Here is a 24,755-nt window from a genome sequence, read left to right on the forward strand (position 1 = left end):
GCCGTAGTCGTCCAGTCCCGCCTCCCTGCCCCCCACCCCCAGCCTTGGCCCGACTCCTTCCGCGCCGGCTGGAAATGCGCGTAGCGGCGCGCGGCTGGTGGGCGGCCTGGCTTCCTCTCACTCCCACCCCCCGGCCTCGCTCTAAGGGCTCTGCGGTCCGACCTCCCTGAGGTTAGGAAGCGTGTCACTTTCTGGATCTCCCGACTACTGCATTGGCCCGTGCGTTAACGTTCCTGGTGCTGCGGCCAGTCACGGCTGCGATTGTTCCGGCGCCCCGGCGCGGGGACAGCGGCGTCTGCTCTCCGCGGATCCGGCGTGAGGGTGCGGGCGGACGCGCCAAGCAGCGTCTCTCCGCGAGTCCTTCCTCCTCGCCTAGTTCTCCACACACACACACACACACACACACACACACACACCGCAGCCGCATCGCCCGCCGCCCCCTCCCGGCTCTGCGCCTCGTCCCCGGCTGCGGGCAGACGGCTCTACACCGCCGCAGCGCCCGAGTCCGGACCGCCCGCGAGAAGGCACACATACACACACGCGCGCGCGCGCCCACAAACCCCCTCTTGGCTTGGGCCTCCATACCCCGCGCAGCATGTCGGCGCTCGAGTGGTACGCCCACAAGTCCCTGGGCGACGGCATCTTCTGGATTCAGGAACGCTTCTACGAGTCGGGCAACCGCGCCAACATCTGGCTGGTGCGGGGCTCCGAGCAGGACGTGGTGATCGACACCGGCCTGGGGCTGCGCAGCCTCCCCGAGTACCTGTACTCCTCCGGCCTCCTGCGGGACCGCGCGGCCAGAGACGACGCGGCGTGTCGGCCGCTGCTGGCCGTGGCTACCCACGTGCACTTTGACCACTCGGGCGGCCTCTACCAGTTCGACCGGGTGGCGGTGCACCACGCCGAGGCCGAGGCGCTGGCCCGCGGGGACAACTTCGAGACCGTGACCTGGCTGTCCGACAGCGAGGTGGTGCGGGCGCCGAGCCCAGGCTGGAGGGCCAGGCAGTTCCGAGTGCAGGCGGTGCAGCCCACCCTCGTCCTGCAGGACGGTAATGCGCACCCCCTACCCCCACCCCCCCTTCTCGGGCGCTTGCTGTCTCATTTAAGGGAAGGGATTGGGGGAGAGATGGTTCCGAGGGACGCTCGATGTAGACCTGCTTGGCTGTGAGGTTGAGGGGGTGAGGTGGGGGGGTTGGTTTGGTTTGTCACATCGCAGAAACACTTGCTTCAGTTTCTCCCTCCCCCTCTCCCCGGGGGCCAAAAAGCCCACTCACTCCACCATCGAGTCGCTGGAAGACCATCGCAACCTTTCCTACAGGAGACCAGCCAGCTCTGACGCCGGGTACCGACGCCGCGCACTGGACTGAAAGCCAGCCGCACCCCCTAGTCAGTTTCCTCTGGAAGGTCTACGGTGTGCAGTAACACCACCAGAGACTGGTCACTAGGATTTCCATCCTTTCCCCCGCAGACATGTCCGTCATTTGCAGGCACTTTTCTAGCGAAAAGCCTTCTAAGGAATGACGCTTCGTGGAGAGAGTGCGCGTCGTTGGCTCTGTGCTTTTTGAGAACTGCTCACTCCATCGGCTCAGTACGGACAGTGCCCACCTGTAGGCTGAGAAAGCCATTGCAGAGCAGTGATTCTAATCGGCTCACACCTCTTTAGCTTCCAGATAGGTTTCTGCTCCTGATGCTGCCTCACAAGAGAAAAGGCTTGATAGTGAACATACGAAGTAGAATGTGCCTGAGTCTTAACGTTATGACAGCTCTCTGTTCTGGCTGAAAGCCAGGCCTGAGAGAGATTAATAAGGAGGCTGTTCCCATAATGGTGAAGTATGTGGACTGCATAGATAACCTTGGGCCTCTTTGGCTCTGCAGAAAACAGAATGGGATTCAGAAAGAAATTAATGGAATAAAATAGTGTAGGGTTCCAACCCTTCCAACCCCACACAGGCACTGAAATGATTGAACCAAATGATTGAGCCAGTTGGTCACAGCAGTGATATTTGTGTATTAATTTCTTTGTTCTTTTTAGAATGCTGCTGTTGATACCATTTTATCCTCCAACACGTTTGAAGTGAGGCTACTTAAATGGCTTGCCTAGGGGCCACAAAGCAAGATAGAGACAAAAGCTAGGATTCCAACCCAGGCTCAATAGATCAAAGCGTGTAGATCACATGTTAATCCTACCCCCAAAATAAATTTTTATGGTAATTCTGAATAGGATATGAAACCCCTTTCCTTTCTATCTTGAAACTATTTTATTTGCCAGTTTAATTTATTGAACTGAGGAAAAAAAAAAAAAAAGTCCAGTTGCTGCAGTACAGTAAGGCTCACTTTATGACCAACCAGTATGATAAATAATGAAGTACTTTACAAAAATGAGTTTATCTTACAGATGAGATCTTTATCAGTTGATATATAAAAAATAGCAAGATTCTGTACCTTACACACCACTTTAAAAAGTCTATTCATTAAAATTTTAAATCTGAAGATTAAAAGTGGTTTAGATGGGAGCCTTACATTACCTGACACTTTGAGGTGAAAGAAAACTAAATTTAAATTTACATTAAATGTGCTTTTAATTACTATATTTCTTTGAAATTAATACTTTCAGAAGTAGGATTTCCATGCAGTTTATGGGTATACAGACTAAATTAACTCAGACCCCCCCCCCCCCCCGCAAAAAAAGAAAAATTTTGCATCATTATTTAAGTTTGTTTAAAGGAATAGATGACTTTTATTTACTTTGGCTCCTGTGTCAGGAAGTCGATGAAAAAATGATAAGAAATATTGTTTTATAGACAAAGAGTCCACACAGGGTTGAATATTATGCCTGAAATCACATAGCCTGTTAGGGAAAGAGCCTGGACTAGAAATCAGATTTTTTAAATCCCAGTCAATGCTAGAATTATAGCCTTTGGGAGTTGCAGGGGACATGCAACCCACCTGTGTGGTGCTTTAAGCCTTTGAAAGTGTGAAAAGAACGCTTAATATTTACTAAACACTTGGAAGGTGATACTACTGTGTTAAATTAAAAGTTGTTTTTCATTAGGAGCTGGATGTCTCACCCTCTCAAGTAGAAACCAATATCCTCTTCTCTCAGGAATATTAATTTCCTGTCTCTTCTGAATGGTGTGGCCTGCTAACTTAATATTATAATCCAGATGCCTGGAAGGAGATACAAAATATTTATATAAAAAAATCATACACAAAAAATTCATATACAGTTACACACACATGTGAACAGCACATACCTAACAGCATAGTCTTCATTGTTCCAGTTAGAAAATAAGGAGGCTGGATTCACTAGCTCACTACATTTCATTTAGTGTATTGGTGATCACCTGTCATGGAGAAGCATGAGTCTGAGCACTGTATCACTAACCCAGAAGCTGACTTGCATATGAGGGATGAGGAGGACAAGGTAAGGTCATCACCCACTGCATCATTTTTGATGAAAAAAGCTACTCACCCTACTGATAGTGAAACCATATCTTCCTATAAGAAGACAGCAATAAACCCTAGATAGATACAGCACGTTCTTCTTGAATGGGCACACATCATTCTGTCTGTTTTTCACAAGAGGCAGGCATTTTGACTCCTGTTATACATGTTTAAATGATTTTCCCAGAATCATCAAGAGAGTACAAGAGTTGTTTTAGGTAGACTTAGATCGTTTGGGGAGATTAAAAATGAAGATTCCAGAAAGGCAGCAGGTTGAACGAACACATTTAATTTGACTCCCTCTCAAAATCTCACTAAGATTGCAGCCCATGGACCATGGTTTGTCTGTTTTATGTATAAATCCACATTGACTGAGGTTCTGTTTTGCATTGTTGTTGTTTAGTTGCAAAGTCATGTCCAACTCTTTGCAACCCCATGGATGTAGCCCGCCAGGCCCCTCTGTCCGTGGGATTTCCCAGGCAGGAATACTGGAGCGGGTTGCCATTTCCTTCTCCAGGGGATCTTGCCAATCCTGTGGTGACTGAGTTAGCAGTTTTATCCCCAGCAATAGAAAATTGAGAGCCAGTCCACTTTGTTCTGCAGGAGATTAATAGGCTCAAGAATTAGCACTAGCCAGTACCTTAGCAGGGGCAAAAGGAAGAAAACTAAAATAAGTAGAACTGATGGAAAGCCACTTAATAAGCTGTTAGAACTCTGGAATTCTCCCTCAGTGAATGCGCCTCTCCCCAGAGTTAGTTGGTTCTCTGGGGAGAATGAAGCGAAAGGGTTTCTTGATTGAGGGATGCCGAGTACTAATGAGCTCAAGGCTTCAGATGGAAAAGAGGAGGGAGAAGTGTATGTGAATCTATATAAAAATACAGAAAAATAATAGATAGATAATATATCCTTGGAGAAGGCAATGGCACCCCACTCCAGTACTCTTGCCTGGAAAATCCCCTGGACGGAGGAGCCTAGTGGGCTGGAGTCCGTGGGGTGGTTAGGAGTTGCACACAACTGAGTGACTTCGCTTTCACTTTTCACTTTCATGCATTGGAGAAGGAAATAGCAACCCACTCCAGTGCTCTTGCCTGGAGAATCCCAGGGACGGGGAAGCCTGGTGGGCTGCAGTCTGTGGGGTCGCACAGAGTCGGATACCACTGAAGCGACTTAGCAGCAGCAGCATATGTGTTCTTTACTAGTTTCCCAGAAGAACAAGAGCCAGGCCTTTAGCCCCCATATCTCCAGGTAGGAACTTGGAAGAATCTTATCTGGAAATCTGCCCAGCCCTGGGGTAAAGATTAAGGTGCTGACTCCTAGGTAATTCTTGGCTTGAACTTTCTACAATGAAGTCTGCATCACCAGGTGTCATGCATGTGCTTCCAACAGATTTTTCACTATCCTCCAACTCTTAAACAGGTAAACAAGCATTATGAAAAAGAATCTGAGAAAGTCCTCTCACATGAAGTAAAATAGTAAAAGAACATAAAGCGACTTGAGAAGAGAGGACAATCATTAATATCATCAGGGGATAACAGAAACTATCGCATTCAAGATATCTGAGAGACAATAGTGAAGTTGCTCAGTTTTGTCCGACTCTTTGCGACCCCATGGACTGTAGCCTACCAGGCTCCTCCGTCTGTGGAATTCTCCAGGCAAGAGTACTGGAGTGGGTTGCCGTTTCCTTCTCCAGATCTTCCCAACCCAGGGATCGAACCTGGGTCTCCCGCATTGTAGGCAGACGCTTTACCATCTGAGCCACCAGGGAAGCTAGGATGCCCTAAAAATAAGCAACAGGCAGAACCATATTCACACTCCTAAAGGAATCCTTGGAATTTAAAACATCAGAAATTATTTAGTGCAAGGTCTGGAAAATGAAGTTGAAAACTTAGAAAAGGAGCAGATAGGCAAAATGAAAAACTGGGAAAAAACTAGTAAAGAACCAGTGTGAAAAATCTGACATTAGAATAATAAGAGCACAGATAGAGCAAATAGAGAAAATAGAGAAAAAGAATAATAGAGAAAATATCCCATAATTTCCAGATTGAAAGAGCCCATAGATGAAAACATATTCAACCCATGGCACATTATTATAAAATTTCAGAATGCTGGGATCAAAGAGTCTACAGACTTCCAAATTTAAACAAAAAAGGTCATCTATACCAATCATAATGGCTTTAGAGCTAGAAAAGAAGAGCTGTGACTTATTTGAATAAAACCAATTTCCAACTTAGAATTCTGACATCCATTCCAGTATCAGTCAAGTTATTTCCCACATGCTGTTACTTAGGAAGCTACTAAGATACATCTTATAGTTCCTCGTGGCTCAGAGAGTAAAGAGTCTGCCTGCAGTGCAGGAGACCCAAGTTCAGTCCCTGAGTTGGGAAGATTCCCTGGAGAAGGAAATGGCAACCCACTCCAGTATTATTGCCTGGAAAAATCCTATGGACACAGGAGCCTGGGGGGCTACAGTCCATAGGGTTGCAAAGAGTCAGACACGACTGAGAAACTTCACTTTTTAAGATATATCTTTATCCTATTTACTCCCTTCAAAATAAGGGAATAAACCAAGAGGAAGACATGGAATATAGGAAATAGAAGATCTAATTCAAGACAAAGCTGAAGCCTCAGGATGATGGCAAAGGATGACACTGGCAATGATAGAACCTCAAGCATAGAGGATTCCAGATCTAAGCAGTTGAATCATCATTCTTTTGAGGGGTGGGAGGATGAGAAATGTATACATGTGTCGTGGTAGAGAGGACACATGGAAATCTTTTACTTTATTTTATGTTCTTTTACTATTTTACTTTCTCGTGGTAGAGAGGAGTAAAAAGAGCTACTAAAAATCCTTATGTGTCATAGTGGAAGTCAGTGGATAACATCTAAAAAACCAAGAAATGATAATACATGAATGAAATCAGTAGAGTATGAGATATAAACATTATTTACAGATGCTTATACCTAGTAGTCATCTGTAAATAATACTTTGGCTCCAATACTTTGACCACCTGATGCAAAGAGCTGATTCATGGGAAAAGACCCTGATGCTGGGAAAGATTGAAGGCAGGAGGAGAAGCGGATGACAGAGGACAAGATGGTTGGATGCATCGCTGACTCAATGGACATGAATTTGAGCAAACTCCGGGAGAAAGAGAAGGACAGAGAAGCCTGGCGTGCTGCAGTCCAAGGAGTCGCAGAGTTGGATATGACAGAGATTGAACAACAAACAACAACATATCTAGTAGAGGCAACTACCAGAAGAAGTTGCTAAAATTGTTAACAGTGGTTGCCTATTGGGAGCAGGATTAGGGATAGAGCCAGAATGGGGCAAAGAATGTTCTCTTGCATTTTAAGCCCTCCTGAAATGTTTTATTTGAAATATGTAATTTAGTTCTTTAATTAAAAGTGAAATGAAAATTTAAAATGGGGAATGCCAAGATGGGAAAGGATATTTGAGAAGCCAAGAAAAGTGTCGTGTGGTTGGAATGTGGTGACACCTGGGTTAGGGTGAAGGCTTGGAAGGGTAGTATGTGATATATATATATATTTACATAAATTTACATATGATATTTATACATTTCATAGACAATTTTGGTTCTTGTAGGAGAGGTCTTGATGAAATTATATGTGTTAGCATTATACGCACAGGGGAGGTATTTATAAAGCCATATGGTAACGGCAGACCTAATATAATATTCCGTCACTGTGGCCTTATCAGTTGTTTACAGTTGGCGTCCATTTTGATAGGTGGGTGCTTATGTCTTAGCTACTGCTAAGTATTTTGAATATCACCTGGCTTTGAATATCAAAAATCCATAAAACTCTATCCCTCCGTTGGTAATTCTCTACAGCTTCATTTTTAGCATCAAATTTCCCTCATCTTCTTTCTGTACATTTATTAAACAGTCTGTCTGCAACAGTTCTATTATTAAATCAACTTAGCTATAATATCCTTTACCTTATTTACCAATCATACAGGAAATGGCCGTGGTTTTTGATCCCCAGAAGCACCTTAAATCTGAAACAATTATACTGTGAAGGAGTCTGGCCCCTTATGACTGGAATGTGGGGAAATTGGAGAGTACCTAATTCCATCTTACTGTATTAATAATTACTGGGATTCGAGACAAGACCAGAGCAACCTCTGTTCCCACCCAGGCCCCACTGACCTGTTTGTGCCATTATAGTTTTCTTTTTCTGAAAACTTAATACAAAACATACTCACATGTCATCTTTTGTGTCTTCTTTCATTTGGCAAGCTGTTTTTGGAGATTCATCCATGTTGTTTTATCTATGAATAATTCCTTTCTGTTGCTGAGAAACTACTCATTTATCAATATAACACATTTTAGATATTCACCTGTTGAAGGAAATGTGAACTTTCTAGTTTGGAATTGTTACGAATAATGCAGCATGAAAGTTTACATGTACGTTTTTATGTGGATGCATGCTTTTATTTCCTAGGTCGGTAGCTAGAAATGAATTTCTGGGTTGTGTGGTGAATGTGGCATACCGCACACACACATGTGGTAAATGTATGTTAAATGTTTAAGAAGGTGCCAAACTGGTTTCCAAAGTGCTGTGCCATTTTACATTCCCAAGCGCAGTGTGTAAGATGCAGTTTCTCCACATCACTGTCAGCACTTGATTTTGTCAGTCCTTTTGATTTTAGGCATTCTAGTGAGTATGTAGTGGTATTTCATTGAGGAAATGCAGTTTTAATTTGCATTTGGGCTTCCCTGGTGGCTCAGAGGTTAAAGTGTCTGCCTCTAATGCGGGAGACCCGGGTTCGATTCCTGGGTCAGGGAGACCCCCTGGAGAAGGAAATGGTAACCCACTCCAGTATTCTTGCTTGGAGAATCCCATGGAGAAGCCTGGTGGGCAACAGTCCACGGGGTCGCAAAGAGTCGGACACGACTGAGCGACTTCCCTTTCACTTTCACTTCAGTGACTGATTATGTTGAGCGTCTTTCCAGGCACTTATTTGCTATTCAGATATCTTCTTTGCCGAAAGATCTTATCAAAATCTTTTCTCTTTTTTAAAAATTGAAATTTTGTTTTATCCTAATTGAGCTGTAAGAGTTCTTTATATACTCTTAATTCAAGCCCTTTATCAGATATACATTTTGCAAGTGTTTACTCCCAGTGTATGTCCTGTATCCTCTTTTTTTTAAGTAAGCAAATTTTTTTGTCTTTATTTTTTTGGTTGCACTAGGCCTTCATTGCTGTGCACGAGCTTTCTTTACTTGCAATGAGCAAGGACTACTCCCTGTTGTGGTGCACAGGCTTCTCATTGTGCTGACTTGTTGTGGAGCACAAGCCTGTGTAGATGAGCAGGCTTCAGTAGTTGCAGTCTGTGGCTCCTGACTTCCACAGTTTTGGCACACAGGCTCAGTAGTTGCGGCTAGTGGGCCCTGAAGTAGTTTTGGTGCACGGGCTTAGTTGCTGTGCAAACTGTGACATCTTCCCAGACCAGGAATTGTATTACTCAGATGGTTGACAATCTGCCTGCAATACAGGAGGCCCAGGTTCAATCCCTGGGTTGAGAAGATCCCCTGTAGAAGGGAAAGGCTACCTATTCCAGTATTCTTGCCTGGAGGCTGGCAGGCTGCAGTCCATGGAATCACAAAGAGCTGGACAAGACTGAGCTACTAACACTTCTCTTCCCTGCCTTGGCAGGCAGATTCTTATCCATTGCAAAACCAGGGAAGTCCTTAATGGTATCTTTTTGGGCAAGAAAGTTTTTAACTTGAATGAAGTCCAACTAATCATTTTTCCTATGCTTTATGCTTTTTGTGTTATTCTAAGATCTCTATGACAAGCCCAAACTCACAAAGATTTTCTTCTTCTCTTTTTTTTTGGAAGCTCTCACATTTAGGATTATGATCCATTTTGAGTTAATTTTTGTTACTGTTGTGAAAGGTTCAGTTCAGTTGCTCAGGCATGTCCGACTATGCAACACCATGGATTGCAGCATGCCAGGCTTCCCTGTCCATCACCAACTCCTAGAGCTTACTGAAACTCATGTCCATTGAGTCGGTGATGCCATTCAACCATCTCATTCTCTGCCATCCCCTTCTCCTCCCGCCTTCAATCTTTCCTAGCATCAGGGTCTTTTGAAGTGAGTCAGTTCTTTGCATTCAGGTGGCCAAAGTATTGGAGTTTCAATTTCAACATCAGTCCTTCCAATAAATATTCAGAACTGATTTTCTTTAGGTTGACTGGTTGGATCTCCTTGCAGTCCAAGGGACTCTCAAGAGACTTCTCCAACACCACAAGATGATCAAGATCATCCCCAAGAAAAATAAATGCATAAAGGCAAAATGGTCATCTGAGAAGGCCTTACAAATAGCTGAGAAAAGAAGCAAAGCGAAAGGCAAAGGAGAAAAAGAAAGATAGACCCATTTGAATGCAGAGTTCCAAAGAATGGCAAGGAGAGATAAGAAAGCCTTCCTCAGTGTTCAATGAACAGAACAGAGGAAAATAATACAATGGGAAAGACTAGAGATCTCATCAAGAAAATTAGAGATACCAAGGGAACATTTCATGCAAAGATTGTGAAAGGTTATGAGGTGCTTTATTGTTTACTTGCATATAGATTTCCGAAGTAGTCCAGGCCAGTTAGTTGAAAAGACTGTCCTTTTACCCAGTAGATTATCTTTGTTGATACTTTTGTCAAAAATCTGCTGACCATATATGTGAATGTTTTCTTCTGGACTCTAGTCTTTTTCATCAATTATGTCTGTCGTATAGCCAGCACAACACTCTCCTGATTATTTAAACTTCATTCTAATCCTTGAAATTACATTGTTTAAGTCTTCCAGCTTTGGGTATTCCAGGTCATTTGCATTTCATATAAATTTTAGAGCCAGATTTTTTTTTCTATAAAAAAAACATGTCAAGGTTTTGATTGAGATTCTTGAATCTATAGATCTACACTAACCATTACAGTAATCACTAGCCACATGTAGCTCAGTTCAGTTCAGTCGCTCAGTCAGGTCCGACTCTTTGCAACCCCATGGACTGCAGCATCCCAGGCTTCCCTGCCCATCACCAACCCCTGGAGCTTACTTAAACTCATGTTCATTGAGTCAGTGATGCCATCCAACTATCTTATCCTCTGTCATCCCCTTCACCCCCCTTCAGTCTTTTTCAGCATCAGGGTCTTTTCCAATGAGTCCATTCTTGGCACCAGGTGACCAAAGTATTGGAGTTTCAGCTTCACATCAGTCCTTCCAATGAACACCCAGGACTGATCTTTAGGGTGGACTGGTTGGATCTTCCTGCAGTCCAAGGAACTCTCAAGAATCTTCTCCAACACCACGTTCAAACGCATCTATTCTTTGGCACTCAGCTTTCTTTAGTCCAACTCTCATGTCCATACATGACTACCGGAAAAACCATAGCTTTAACTAGACAGACCTTTGTTGGCAAAGTAACGTCTCTGCTTTTTAATGTGCTGTCTAGGTTGGTCATAGCTTTTCTTCCAAGGAGCAAGCATCTTTTAGTTTCATGGCTGCAGTGACCATCTGCAGTGATTTTGGAGCCCCGCCCCAAATAAAGTAAGCCACTATTTCTACTGTTCCCCATCTGTTTGCCATGAAGTGATGGGACCAGATCTTAGTTTTCTGAATGTTGAGCTTTAAGCCAACTTTTTCACTTTCCTCTTTCACTTTCATCAAGAGGCTTTTTAGTTCCTCTTCACTTTCTGCCATAAGGGTGGTGTCATCTGAGCATCTAGGTTATTGATATTTCTCTCTGAAATCTTGATTCCAGCTTGTGCTTCATTCAACCCAGCATTCTGCATGATGTGCTCTGCATATAAGTTAAATAAGCAGGGTGACAATATACAGCCTTGACGTACTCCTTTCCCAACTTGGAACCAGTCTATTGTTCCATGTCCGGTTCTGTTGCTTCTTGACCTGCATACAGCTTTCCCAGGAGGCAGGTAAGGTAGTCTGTTATACCCATCCCTTTCAGAATTTTCCACAGTTTGTTGTGATCCACACAGTCAAAGGCTTTGGCATAGTCAGTAAAGCAAGAGTAGATGTTTTTCTGGAACTCTGTTGCTTTTTCAATGCTCCTTTTCTAAATCCAGCTTGAACATCTGGAAGTTCTTGATTCACATATTGTTGAAGCCTGACTTGGAGAACTTTGAGCATTACTTTACTAGCGTGTGAGATGAGTGCATTGTGCAGTAGTTTGAGCATTCTTTGGCATTGCCTTTCTTTTGGATTGGAATGAAAACTGATCTTTTCCAGTCCTGTGCCCACTGCTGAGTTTCCCAAATTTGCTGGCATTTTGAGTGCAGCACTTTCACAGCATCATCTTTCAGGATTTGAAGTAGCTCAGCTAGAATTCCATCACCTCCATTAGCTAGGTAGTGATGTTACCCCTGGCCCACTTGACTTTGCATTCCAGGATGTCTGGCTCTAGGTGAGTGATCACACTATCTGGGTCATGAAGATCTTCTTTGTATAGTTCTTCTCTGAATGTAGCTATCTAATACATGTAGCTATCTAATGCAAATTTAAATTAGTTAAGATTGATTAAAATGAAAATTTTAGCTTCTTAGTTACCTTAGCTTTATTTCTCATGCCATTAGCCACATATAGCTAGTGGCTACCATATTGCCTAGTGTTGATACAGAACATTTATATTATCTCAGAAAGTACATATTAGAGAGTTCACTTTAGGAAAAACTGAATTTAATTACTATCTTAACAGTTTCAAGTCTTCAGTCAATGGATATGGCATATTTCTCCTTTTGCTCACATTCTCTTTAATTTCTCTTTAAAGTGTTACTGTAGTTTTCAGTGTGCAGATATAACAAAACATCTCTTTCATGTGCATTGGAAGGAATGTGTACTTTGCTCTTTTGGCATGAATTATTTTACATATGTCAGCTAGATCAAGTTGGCTGGTGGTGTGTTCAAGTCTTCTGTATCCGTACTGATTTTCTATCTGATTATGAATTATTCAAACTATTCAAATATCTAAGCACAATTGTTCAACTGTTTATTCTTATTTTAATTCTGTTTTTATTTTATGAATTTTTAAGGTACATATACATTTAGACTTTTTTTCATTAGGTATTGACCTAATTTTGTCCTCATAAAATGTACCTCTTTTCTCTAGTAATATTCTTCATATAAAAATCCATTTTGTCTGACAATATAACCACTCTAGTTCTTGTCATTCATATTTATAAGGTATGACTTATCATCCTATTTTTCGCTTTGATTTTATAGTTCCTCTCTTGTAGACTGAGTACATATCTTGCTTTTTAAATCTAGTCTGACAATCTTTGCCTTTGATTAGAATGTTTATCCCTTTCATATTTAATATAATTACTGACACAGTTGTATTTAGGTCTGCCATTCTGTCATTTGTTTTGTATGTCTCATTTCCTGTTTATGCCTTTATTTTTCTTCTGTTGTCTTTCATATTTAGTGATTCCTGATTATTATGCCATTTTAATTTCACTATTAATTTTAGCTATATTTCTTTGATTTTTTTCTGTATATGTATATGTTTTCACTAGAGATAGCAGTATGAATCTTTTAATTTTTTATGATTTACCTAAGTTTGTACTGATTTAAATCCAGTGAAAGAGCAATTTTGTATTCATATAGCTCAGTTTCATCCCCACTGTCAAATAACTGGGAGGAGTTTGAGATTTTACCCTATTTGTAGGTTAGTAAGTTAGGCTGCGACGATTAAGTGGATTCTGATGGAAGACTTGAAGTTCCTGGGTCCGAGACTAAGGACAGTTTATTATAGCAATAGCAGTAGCCAGAGCCTCCTCCTTTATGCTGATTCCTCAGACCTTAATTTCCACAGGGTGATAAGACAAAGGGCAAAAATACCATACCCTCCCCAGAGCATCATTATTGAATTGTGTCACCAGGATATTAGTATAATGGATATTCTGAAAATGAATTTTTTGGTCAAATAAATTTGTGAAACTATACAGCCATATCTCACTTGTGTATATCCACAATGTATATTAGCATATTAAATGTACATTAGCATAACTTGCAGGAAAGAAAGCTGTTTAATTTTCATTGAAGGAAGAGTTTTCCAAATTATTTGACCACAGAATCTTTTCTTTTGTGTATTATAACAACCAGCAGAAATTGTGTTCCACTGTTTACTTTGGCAAACACTGGTCTAATAAACAACAGAAATGAAATGTAGGCAACTTATTTTAAATCATCTTTTATTACTAGGCTACTTTTACAATAAAAGTAAAATAAATATGATCTTCCCAACATCTTTGAAACTGTTGTGTTCTGCTGTTCTTTAAGTGATTGAAGTCAAATATCTAACACGTTTATCTGTAAATTCTGTTTTCATTTTTAGGAGATGTGATCAACCTTGGTGACAGACAGCTCACTGTTATGCACATGCCTGGTCATTCTAGGGGCAGTATTTGCTTGCATGACAAAGACCGAAAGATTCTCTTCAGTGGAGACGTCGTGTATGATGGATCGCTCATTGATTGGCTCCCATACAGCAGGATAAGTGACTATGTTGGAACCTGTGAACGTCTGATAGAATTAGTGGACAGAGGTCTGGTAGAGAAAGTACTTCCTGGGCACTTCAATACCTTTGGTGCTGAAAGGCTTTTTCGATTGGCTTCTAACTATATTTCAAAAGCTGGGATATGCCATAAAGTCTCTACTTTTGCCATGCGATCTCTTGCAAGTTTAGCCCTACGTGTAACAAATTCTAGGACCTCACCCTAGTATCAACTTTGATTAATTCTATAAATTATTCCAGTTCATTTTGTGTTGTTTAAACAGTGAGCATCTTAAGAAGTACTTTTATAGTACTGTTATATATTAGAGGAAAAAAAGATTGAGAATGAATAAGCCAAAAAAGGAACTTCTTGGTTTTTCTTTTTTTCAAATAAGAAACCACTTAAATGGGCTTATAATTTGCCAAAGTTGTAATTTGCCATTGTCCTGTATCATTTGCCCTAAAAATGATATAGAGGTATATGGGGAAGCAAGGAGGCATTTTGCAGTAATAGAATTATCTCTGTGTCTCATTTCTCTTATTTCCTAGATGATCTAGGAAAAAAGAGCATAAGAGAGTTTTAAACTCCAGACTTGATATTTTTAGTATGTTATTTCAAAATAAAGGTTCTTGGGTTTAAGATAAAAACTCAAAACATAACAAATAAGCTAACATTTAGAATGACAGCTAAAACAATCCATTGTTATGGTACAGAATTTTTATGCTTCATTTTATTTGTTCTTAATGTAATTATAGTGTACATTATGTGTTGTGTAATTTTACTTATTAAAAGTACAATGAATTTTATTTTATAGAAAAGTTTTAAATATTAATTGCAGAGTGCTTCAGTAAAAAAGCTACAATATATTGTTGTTTGTTATTATGTAAGTATAATATTTTCAATTGTAGAAACAAAGTTCAAATGTCTGTAATCTAACTACAAATTGTCAGATTTTTCAAAAGGACACTGTCAGGCAAATTTGAAAATATACACATTAAGAATAATTTTTAAATTATATGCTATTTTAATAGTAACAGCTATTATAAGCAAAATTTTCCTTGTTAAATAGCAGCTTCAGTATATGTATCTTATTTTATAGTACCAGACAACATCCTAAAATAAACCATTCTTTTTCTTAACAAAGCATACATATGTACCACAGAAGGCTTTTCAGATTAATTGCAAAATGTGTGTTAGATACTGACTTAGAATGAATTGCCTTTTTTATCCTGATTGACAAAACCTATTCCTGTTCAGTATTCTCTGTCTTGAATGAAAAGAAATTTCCATTTATAAAACTATAGGAAAGATTATCCCCACTATTTAGTAAGATGTTTTGGTTTGGTGCTTTTAGTAATCTATTAAAAAACCTCTGGAATATTTCACAAAGGTTTTTTTAAACATTTTTTTCACTGCCTTTTTATTATTGACTTATCCAAAACCAAACTCATATAGCTTTGGAAATCAGAAATTTTAGTATTAGGAAGGTCCAGCAATTTTGATTTCTGAAAAATTATGAAGCTTTTCCTACCCTACACCCCACTCAGGTTCTTAGTCTTTTATTCATTCAGTACACACATACACATACACACCTCACATACATACACACAGTCAGATACATACATGCGTTCATTATGCTAAACACTGTGGAAGCTTACAAAGTCAGAGACTGTATCCTAGCTGGAAATATAAGAAAAAACATGAATAGAAGTATATGCAGGTTGAAGTTTATACAAATTACACATGAGTGTCAGGGATGTAAATGGAGGAGTGTGAAGTTTGGTTAGGCAAAGTTTCCTGGAGGAGGAGATTTTGAGTCAGGTTTGGAAAGATGATTTATGAGGTGGTGAGGATAGAAAATAAGGATAGGGTTGTTTCTGCATCTTCGGTGTTAAGAATAGGAATGGAAGTGTTGCTGTCCAGAGTAGGCTATGCCCTTGTGACGGTTTAGTTTTCAGGAGCCTTAGATCTTCTAAGCACCAAACATTTAGCATGAAAAAGTGATTATGTGTATAAGAGTCGTCTTTAAGACAGACAAGCTATATGGCCACATGCCACCAAATGATCCCTTGCTTAAAATCAGTAAGGAGGCCCTGGTGGTTGAAATGAAGAATATCATGGGAATTTCTCTATGGTAGCCATTCAAAGCAGTAGGTCTGTTTTAATAGTGCAACTTCAAGACTACAGATTTGGTTCAGGGCAACTACAAACTATCACTTGATGAGCCTTAAATATAGCCATTATTTTTATATCAATAGCACAAAAGAAAACCAAAAGTCCTTAATCATTGACCATTTTATCATATTTTAGGACTTTTTTTAAAATCAGGGTATAGTAGGCACTAAGTTTTATTGGGAAACATTTAAATCTGATGAAGGCTTTCCTTATTTCTTAAAAGTGCAATTTTTCAAAATACACTGATTTTATTTTTAACTTTCCCATTTTTTTCTAGATTTTTCAAATTGTACCAGAACATATGACTGTGATATTTTGCTTTTGCTTCAATGTGAGTAAATTAGGGAAAGGAGGTATCATTCATTTAGTGCCCATGCTATGCATTTTAAAATAGGCATTATTTAATTTAATCCTGGCCCTAGTGCCAAGAAGTAATTGACCAGCCTAACAACACAACTTGGGAACAAAGCTGGTAACTGAACACAGGTCTCTCTGCCTCCCAAACTGTGCTCTTTCTCTTATACCTGCACAATAACGTAAAATTGGCAAAGTGTATTTTTACTTTTCAAAATGCCACATGTGCCAAGAATAAATCAAGTCATGTTAAAGCTTAATAGCGTATTTTTAAAAAGCTTTAAAAATATGTATTTTCACCCTGACAGTGACCCTTGTTGTAATTTTTGGTTTGGAGAAATAATAGTATGTAAGTATAATTCGAAGTTGTCAAAATATAAGACATTTAGAAATAATTTTTATTATTTATTTTGTTAATAACTTAATTTTTGGAAATTCTTGGAAATTCAGTTTCCTTATTTGGTGTTACTTTTTAACTGAGAAGTCTAGAGCAAACAAAACCTTGTGTGTTATCCTAATGTAGTTGAAAAAATGATTATGTGTAGTTGTTCTTATATGGATAGTAACATGAATGTGACATGCAAAATTGTTCTCTTATAATTTTCAGATAACTGTAACTAAACATTTGTGTGATATGTATTAAAGTGAACATTTTATTTCAATCTGTGGTTGGTATTTTTTTAATAAATGTTAGCAAATTTCAGTTTAATGTCTTGTAAGGTTATTTTCTGTATGAAGCCTGAAAATAAAGAAGAAAAAAACTTGAAAATAAAGAAAACTTTATTTAAAACTTGAAATAAAGAAGATGTCAAATCCCTGGGCAAGAATATCAGAACCTAGAAACTGAATAATACCTATTTACCCTTCTTGTTGTTCAGTCACCCAGTCGTGTCTGACTCTTTGACCCATGGACTGCAGCACGCCAGGGCTCCCTGTCCTTCACTATCTCCAAAAGTTCGCCCAAGTTCACGTTCGTTGCATCCATGATGCCGTCCAGCCATCTTATCCTCTGATACCTTTGTCTCCTTTTACCCTCAATCTTTCCCAGCTGCCTTGTCATGATGAAGGGGCTTGTGTAACTCAATGAAGCTATGAGCCATGCCGTGAAGGGCCACCAGAGACGGATGGGTCATAGCAGAGAGTTCTGACAAACAGGGAATGGCAAACCACTCCAGTATACTTGCCATGAGGACCTCATGAACTGTATAAAAGGTGAAAAAGATATGACACCGAAAGATGAGTCCTCCACGTCTGAAGGTGTCCAACATGCTACTGAGGAATACCGAAGGAAAATTACCAATGGCCCCAGAATAAATGAAGCAGCTGGGTCAAAGCAGATAGAAGCCTTACTAGTTCATAAATATGGCCTTTCAAATAAATGGGTAAAAGATGGACTATTAAATACATATATCAATTGATGTGGGAAAAAATCATCATAAAAATGTTGATCATAAAGGTAAATTCATCATCATAAATTCCAGGTGGATTTAACATCTAAAGCAGAATCCTATGTGTATTGAAAGAAAATTAATTGTGTTTAAGCCATTAGAAGAGGAAAGATCTCTATATAGAAACACAAGATAAAACTATGTTAGAATTTAAAATGTCTTATAACTCAGATGTCATAATGAAAGTTAAAAAGAGATTTTAAATATTCATTAATGTGTAACAGAAAAAAATTTAAGGCAAATATAAAGAATGCCTGCAAGTCAACAAGAAAAAGATAAACTAACATATGGCAGGAAAGACCTTTACCCTCTTAGATTCTGAGGCTGGGCCTGAGAAACAAACAAGAGAGAGTAATAGGGCAAAGCGTATAAATTCTATTTGATGTTGATATTTTTATATGTACATGGAGGTCTTTATATATAAGTAAAAACCCAAAGAAGTGGATAGGCTTAAGGGCAGATATACCATTTTAAGAAAAAATGACAGTCTCTAGGTCCATCCACATCTCTACAAATGACCCAGTTTTGTTCCTTTTTATGGCTGAGTAGCATTCCATGTGTGTATGCACACATCATCTTTATCCATTCCTCTGTGGACAGACATTTAAGTTGTCTCCATGCCCTGGCTATTGTAAATAGTGCTACAATGAACACTGGGGTGCGTGTGTCTTTTTAAATTAGTTTTCTCTGAGTGTATGCCCAGTAGTGGGATTGCTGGGTCATGTGGTAGTTCTAGTTTTTTAAGGAACCTCCATACTGTTCTCCATGGTACCAATGTACCAATTTACATTCCCCCTAAAAATGCTCAGAAATTGATAGTAGCAGGTACCTCTAGGACTATGAGTGAAAACCTTTTTGCTTCAATTTTAGTTTGCGACTTTGACCATCAAATTCCCCCTAATTCTATACTACTAAGCACGTCCTTCTCTCCCACTACAAGGAAGATTGGAGGCTAATTTATTTATTTTTTATTTTTATTTTATTTTTACTTTATTTTGCTTTACAATACTGTATTGGTTTTTCCATACATTGACATGAATCAGCCATGGGTGTACATGAGTTACCAATCTTGAACCCCTCTCCCACCTCCCACCCCGTATCATCTCTCTGGATCATCCCCGTGCACCAGCCCCAAGCATCCTGTATCCTTTATCGAACATAGACCGGCGATTCGTTTCTTACCTGATAGTATACATGTTTCAATGCCATTCTGCCAAATCATCCCACCCTCTCCCTCTCCCACAGAGTCCAAAAGACTGTTGTATACATCTGTGTCTCTTTTGCTGTCTCACATACAGGGTTTTCGTTATCATCTTTCTAAATTCCATATATATGTGTTAGTATACTGTATTGGTGTTTTTCTTTCTGGCTTACTTCACTCTGTATAATAGGCTCCAGTTTCATCCACCTCATTAGAACTGATTCAAATGTATTCTTTTTAATGGCTGAGTAATACTCCATTGTGTATATATTTACCACAGCTTTCTTATCCATTCATCTGCTGATGGACATCTAGGTTGTTTCCATGTCCTGGCTCACATCACTCATTATCAGAGAAATGCAAATCAAAACCACAATGAGGTACCATTTCACACCAGTCAGAATGGCAGCGATCCAAAAGTCTATAAGCAATAAATGCTGGAGAAGGTGTGGAAAAAAAGGAACCCTCTTACACTGTTGGTGGGAATGGAGGCTAATTTAGATTTATCATGAAATTAAGTAATCCTTAGCTTCATGGTGTAGTACTGGTATGGGTCCCTTCGAAGGCCCTGGGCGGGGCTCAAGAAACGTGTTCAAACGGCCATGTTTCCATTTGTTTTAATTTGTAAAACTAAGGTATTTTTAATTCTCTGTTTCAAAGCCTCCAAATTTCATAATTTTCAGGTCCTGAAAAATGGATCTGCTCCTGGCTAGAGGATTATTATGTGAGGAGGATACAATAGGATCTCTACTCAGAATAAACTAGACATTGTTAAGTCAGGGTCCTATACTAAAATAAATAAATAAATAAATAAAAGAGGGATTTAGCAAAGCTCTGCATTCAGTGAAGTTTGTTTACTAGAAGTTCACATTCCCAGACTTCTCTAACCTAGCTTAAAGAATACTGGTAATCAAGATTATGCTTTCTAGGAGTAGATTTTTAAGGCCTTAAAAATTTGACTCTCCAAAGAAAAGACATAATGATACTGAATCTGGAGTCCCCAAAGAAAGGTTCCTGGGAGATTACCCTGCAATGCCGTGCACAATTGCTGAGTCTCCCTTCCTTAGCCCTTTCCTACATGGAATTGTAGTCTTTTAATACATACATCAAGAGCCAGCATGTTATGGAAAACTAAAAGAATAAATGGAAATAAATGAAAAAAAAAACCCATTTAAAGCAGTAAGAGAATTTAACAAAGTAGCAGCATATAAAATTAACGTAAAAATATATGGTCTTCACCAAAGAAGATATACAGATGGTAAATAAGCATATGAAAAGATGCTCCATATCATATGTCATCAGGGAAATGTAGACAAAAATAAAATATCACTACAGACCTATTAGAGTGGCCAAAGTCCAGGATACTGACAACACCAGATGGTAATGAGAATGTGGAACAACAGGGACTCATTCATTGCTGGTGAAAACACAAAATGATACAGCCACTTGGAAGAATGTTGGCACGTTCTTACAAGATATAGTCTTACTAAACGATCTAATTGTGCTCTGCCATATTTACCCAACTGAATTAAAGACTTATGGCCACACAAAATCTGCACATGTTTGTTTATAGCAGCTTTATTCATAATTGCCAAACCCTGGGGGCAAACACGATGTCCTTCTGTAGGTGATAAACTGTGGTACATCTAGACAATGGCATCTTCAGTTCAGTTCAGTCGCTCAGTCGTGTCCGACTCTTTGCGACCCCATGAGTCGCAGCACGCCAGGCCTCCCTCTTCATTCAGTGCTAAAAAACAGAAATGAGCTTTCAGGGAATGGCCATGTCAGATTAGGTAGACCCTGAGCCCCCTTCCCTTGGGCACACCAAAATTGCAACTAGATTATCTAAAGAGCAACTGTTGATGAGAAGGACCAGTAGACTAGCATAAATGATCTTTTACAACTAAACATGTAAAGAAGGAGCCACAATGAGACAGGTAAGAGGGGCAGATATGTGGTATAATTAATACCTATGCCCACCAGTGGGCAATTCTATAGCAGGAGAATAATTACAATTGTAGAATAAAGAATAAGGAGTCTGAGCCCTACACTGGACTCCTCAGCCCAGGGCTCTTGTACCAGGAAGACAAGCCTTCAGAATGTTTGGCTTTGAAGGCCAAGATGGCTCACTTTTGGGAGACCCAGAGGGCTATGGGAAATAGACTCCACTCCTAGAGAGTGCATACAAGATCTCACATGCTTCAGGACCCAAAGCAGAAGCAGTCATTTGAAAAGGATCCTGACTCAGACCTATCTGCCGATCTTGGAGAGCCTCCTGGAGAGGCGGGAGGCAATCTGAGATCATGTTGGGACAGACACTGACTGCAGCCATTTTGGAGAACTCATTCTACCATGATCACATACACATTGGCAAGAAGAACTTACTAGATGTTATAGAACATTCCACCCAAAAGCAGCAGCCCAGATTCTTTTCAAGTGTACATGGAACATGCTCCAAGATATATCATCTGCCAGGCCCACAAAACAAGTCAGAGTAAATTTAAGAAAATTGAAACATCAAGCACCATTTTCCAACCACAATTCTGTGAGACTAGAAATCAGCTATAAGAAAAAGAAATTGAAAAAAAAAATACAAATGTGGAAACTAAATAATATGCTACTAAACAACCAATGGATTACTGAGGAAATCAAACAATACCTGGAGACAAATGAAAAAGCAGTTCCAAGAGGGAAGTTTATGGCCATGCAAACCTACCTTAGAAAACAGGAAAAATCTCAAATGACTTAACATTATACCTAAAGAAACTAAAAGAAGGAGAATAAACAAAATTCAAAGTTATTCAGTTCAGTTCAGTTGCTCAGTTGTGTCTGACTCTTTGCAACCCAATGAATTGCAGCACGCCAGGCCTCCCTGTCCATCACCAACTCCCGGAGTTCACCCAAACCCACGTCCATCGAGTCGGTGATGCCATCCAGCCATCTCATCCTCTATCATCCCCTTTTCCTCCTGCCCTCAATCCCTCCCAGCATCAGAGTCTTTTCCAATGAATCAACTCTTCACATTAAGTGGCCAAAGTACTGGAGTTTCAGCTTTAGCATCATTCCTCCCAAAGAACACCCAGGACTGATCTCCTTTAGAATGGACTGGTTGGATCTCCTTGCAGTCCATGGGACTCTCAAGAGTCTTCTCCAACACCACAGTTCAAAAGCATCAAAGGACACATCAGAAATAAATGAAGTAAAGACTAAAAAAATAGGAAAGATCAAACAAAGATCTAGTTTTTTGAAAAGGTAAACAAAATTGATAAATCTTTAGTGCTACTCATCCAGAAGAAAAGAGAGAGGGCCCAAATCAATAAAGTCACAAATGAAGAAAGAGAAGTTATATAAGTGATAGTATAGAAACATAAAGGATCATGAGAGATAGCTATGAACAGCTATATAGCAACAAAATGTAAAACCTAGAAGAAATGTACAATCTCCCCATACTGAACCAAGAAGAAAGAGAAAATAGGCACAGACCCACTATCAGCAATGAAAATGAGTCAGTAACAAAAAGCTCCCCAAAAACAAAAGTCCAGAACCAGATGGCATAACAGTGGATTCTACCACACATTTAGAGAAAAGTGAACATTTTTCCTTCACAAATGAAAGTGCAAGAAAGTCTCAAGAAAGTGCAGAGAAAGAAACACTTCTGAACTCAATCTACAAGGCCAGCATCACCCTACTATCAAAACCAGATAGACAAATTTTTCAATGGTGTTTATATAGCAAACAGCTTTGAAAAATGACATGATATCTCCTCTACAGCAAAGGGAAGTTCTTCTTACTGGCCAGTATGGAAACTTTGGATCCTTAAGCTAACAGTTTCTTTCCTGTGAAACAATTCACTGTGTGTACAGATGTTACCTGGCTCTTTTCACAACTGGTGCTTAGGGAACCAGTGTAAAATTATAATATTGTAGCTACTGCCATTGCAGTGAGCAATGAAATCTTTTGTCTCTGATTCATAAGTTTCATATCTTCTGCCAGCATACATAAATTGGTAACAGGCTAACTTGTCAGCTTGTGAATGCAGCAAAATTTCATACCCTTCCTAGTTTTTGACAAGCAAGACTCCATATCATAAAGACTTCTATACTAGCTATTTACAAATTTAATGTCATCCTAATATACATTAATACCAAATAACTCAAAATTAAAGAAATGGAAAGTTGGTGCTTATGGAGTCCTTTTAGGAAAGCTGGCCTGCCCCTGACTTACAGGGTCACTGATATACACTGAGTGTCTGTATCCCCACCCTGAAATTCATGTCGAAATCAAATGTGCTGGTATTTGGAGGTAGTGCCTTTGGGAGATGATTAGGTCATGAGCAGCGTGCATGAATGGAGTTAGTGCCCTATAAAAGAGGTTTCAGAGAGTTTCCTTTCCCCTCTGCCATGTAAGGAAACAGTGAAAAGGTAACCATCTATGAAAAAGGAAGCAGACCTTCACCAGAAATGGAATCTGCCTTGATCTTGTACTTCCCACTCTTCAGAACTGTAACCAATATATTTCCGTTGTCTGTAAGCCACCTAATCTATGGTATTTTTGCTACAGAGGTTTAAAGGGGCCAAGACAATTCCAGACTGGCAAGTGGTAAGGAAACTTTCCTTCCTGGCAATCCAAGAATATTCCAATATTTTGGAGACTTCAGTTCAGTTTAGTTCAGTTCAGTCGCTCAGTTGTGTCTGACTCTTTGCGACCCCATGAATCGCAGCACGCCAGGCCTCCCTGTTCATCACCATCTCCCGGAGTTCACTCAGACTCACGTCCATCAAGTCCGTGATGCCATCCAGCCATCTCATCCTCGGTCGTCCCCTTCTCCTCCTGCCCCCAATCCCTCCCAGCATCAGAATCTTTTCCAATGAGTCAACTCTTCGCATGAGGTGGCCAAAGTACTGGAGTTTCAGCTTTAGCATCATTCCTTCCAAAGAAATCCCAGGGTTGATCTCCTTCAAATGGACTGGTTGGATCTCCTTGCAGTCCAGGGGACTCTCAAGAGTCTTCTCCAAAACCACGGTTCAAAAGCATCAATTCTTCGGCACTCAGCCTTCTTCACAGTCCAACTCTCACATCCATACATGACCACAGGAAAAACCATAGCCTTGCCTAGACGGACCTTAGTCGGCAAAGTAATGTCTCTGCTTTTGAATATACTCTCTAGGTTGGTCATAACTTTTCTTCCAAGGAGTAAGCATCTTTTAATTTCATGGATGCAGTCACCATCTGCAGTGATTTTGGAGCCCCAAAAAAATAAAGTCTGATCCTGTTTCCACTGTTTCCCCATCTATTTCCCATGAAGTGATAGGACCAGATGCCATGATCTTCGTTTTCTGAATGTTGAGCTTTAAGCCAACTTTTTCGCTCTCCTCTTTCACTTTCATCAAGAGGCTTTTTAGCTCCTCTTCACTTTCTGCCATAAGGGTGGTGTCATCTGCATATCTGAGGTTGTTGATATTTCTCCAAGCAATCTTGATTCCAGCTTGTGTTTCTTCCAGCCCAGAGTTTCTCATGATGTACTCTGCATAGAAGTTAAATAAGCAGGGTGACAATATACAGCCTTGATGGACTCCTTTTCCTATTTGGAACCAGTCTGTTGTTCCAT

The 24,755-nt window shown here is 40.0% G+C and overlaps 2 protein-coding genes and 1 non-coding gene across 3 annotated transcripts in view; 1 reads left to right on the forward strand and 2 right to left on the reverse strand.

The window, feature by feature from the left end:
* Positions 1–899, reverse strand: part of POLR3G (RNA polymerase III subunit G) — a 56,683-nt gene extending 55,784 nt beyond the window's left edge. The window contains exon 1 of the mRNA XM_040241534.1: positions 586–899. The gene's annotated coding sequence lies outside the window, so the exon portion shown is untranslated. The remainder of the gene's footprint in view (positions 1–585) is intronic.
* On the forward strand, positions 53–17,162 carry MBLAC2 (metallo-beta-lactamase domain containing 2). The gene is made up of 2 exons (XM_040241532.1): positions 53–1,049; positions 13,810–17,162. The coding sequence occupies exons 1-2, from the start codon at positions 596–598 to the stop codon at positions 14,193–14,195; spliced, it is 840 nt and encodes a 279-aa protein (XP_040097466.1). The 5' UTR covers positions 53–595; the 3' UTR covers positions 14,196–17,162.
* Positions 5,138–5,209, reverse strand: TRNAC-ACA. Its single transcript has one exon. It is a non-coding gene; the product is annotated as a tRNA-Cys (tRNA).
* Positions 17,163–24,755: the final 7,593 nt, after the last annotated feature.

This window comes from Oryx dammah, unplaced genomic scaffold (genome assembly GCF_014754425.2).
Source record: "Oryx dammah isolate SB20612 unplaced genomic scaffold, SCBI_Odam_1.1 HiC_scaffold_5, whole genome shotgun sequence".
Taxonomy (NCBI): Eukaryota; Metazoa; Chordata; class Mammalia; order Artiodactyla; family Bovidae; genus Oryx; species Oryx dammah.

Coding starts and splice junctions, on each gene's coding strand:
- MBLAC2 (XM_040241532.1), top strand. CDS start 596: ATGTCGGCGCTCGAGTGGTACGCCCACAAGTCCCTGGGCGACGGCATC. Junction 1,050..13,809: donor CACCCTCGTCCTGCAGGACG/GTAATGCGCACC, acceptor TTTCATTTTTAG/GAGATGTGATCAACCTTGGT.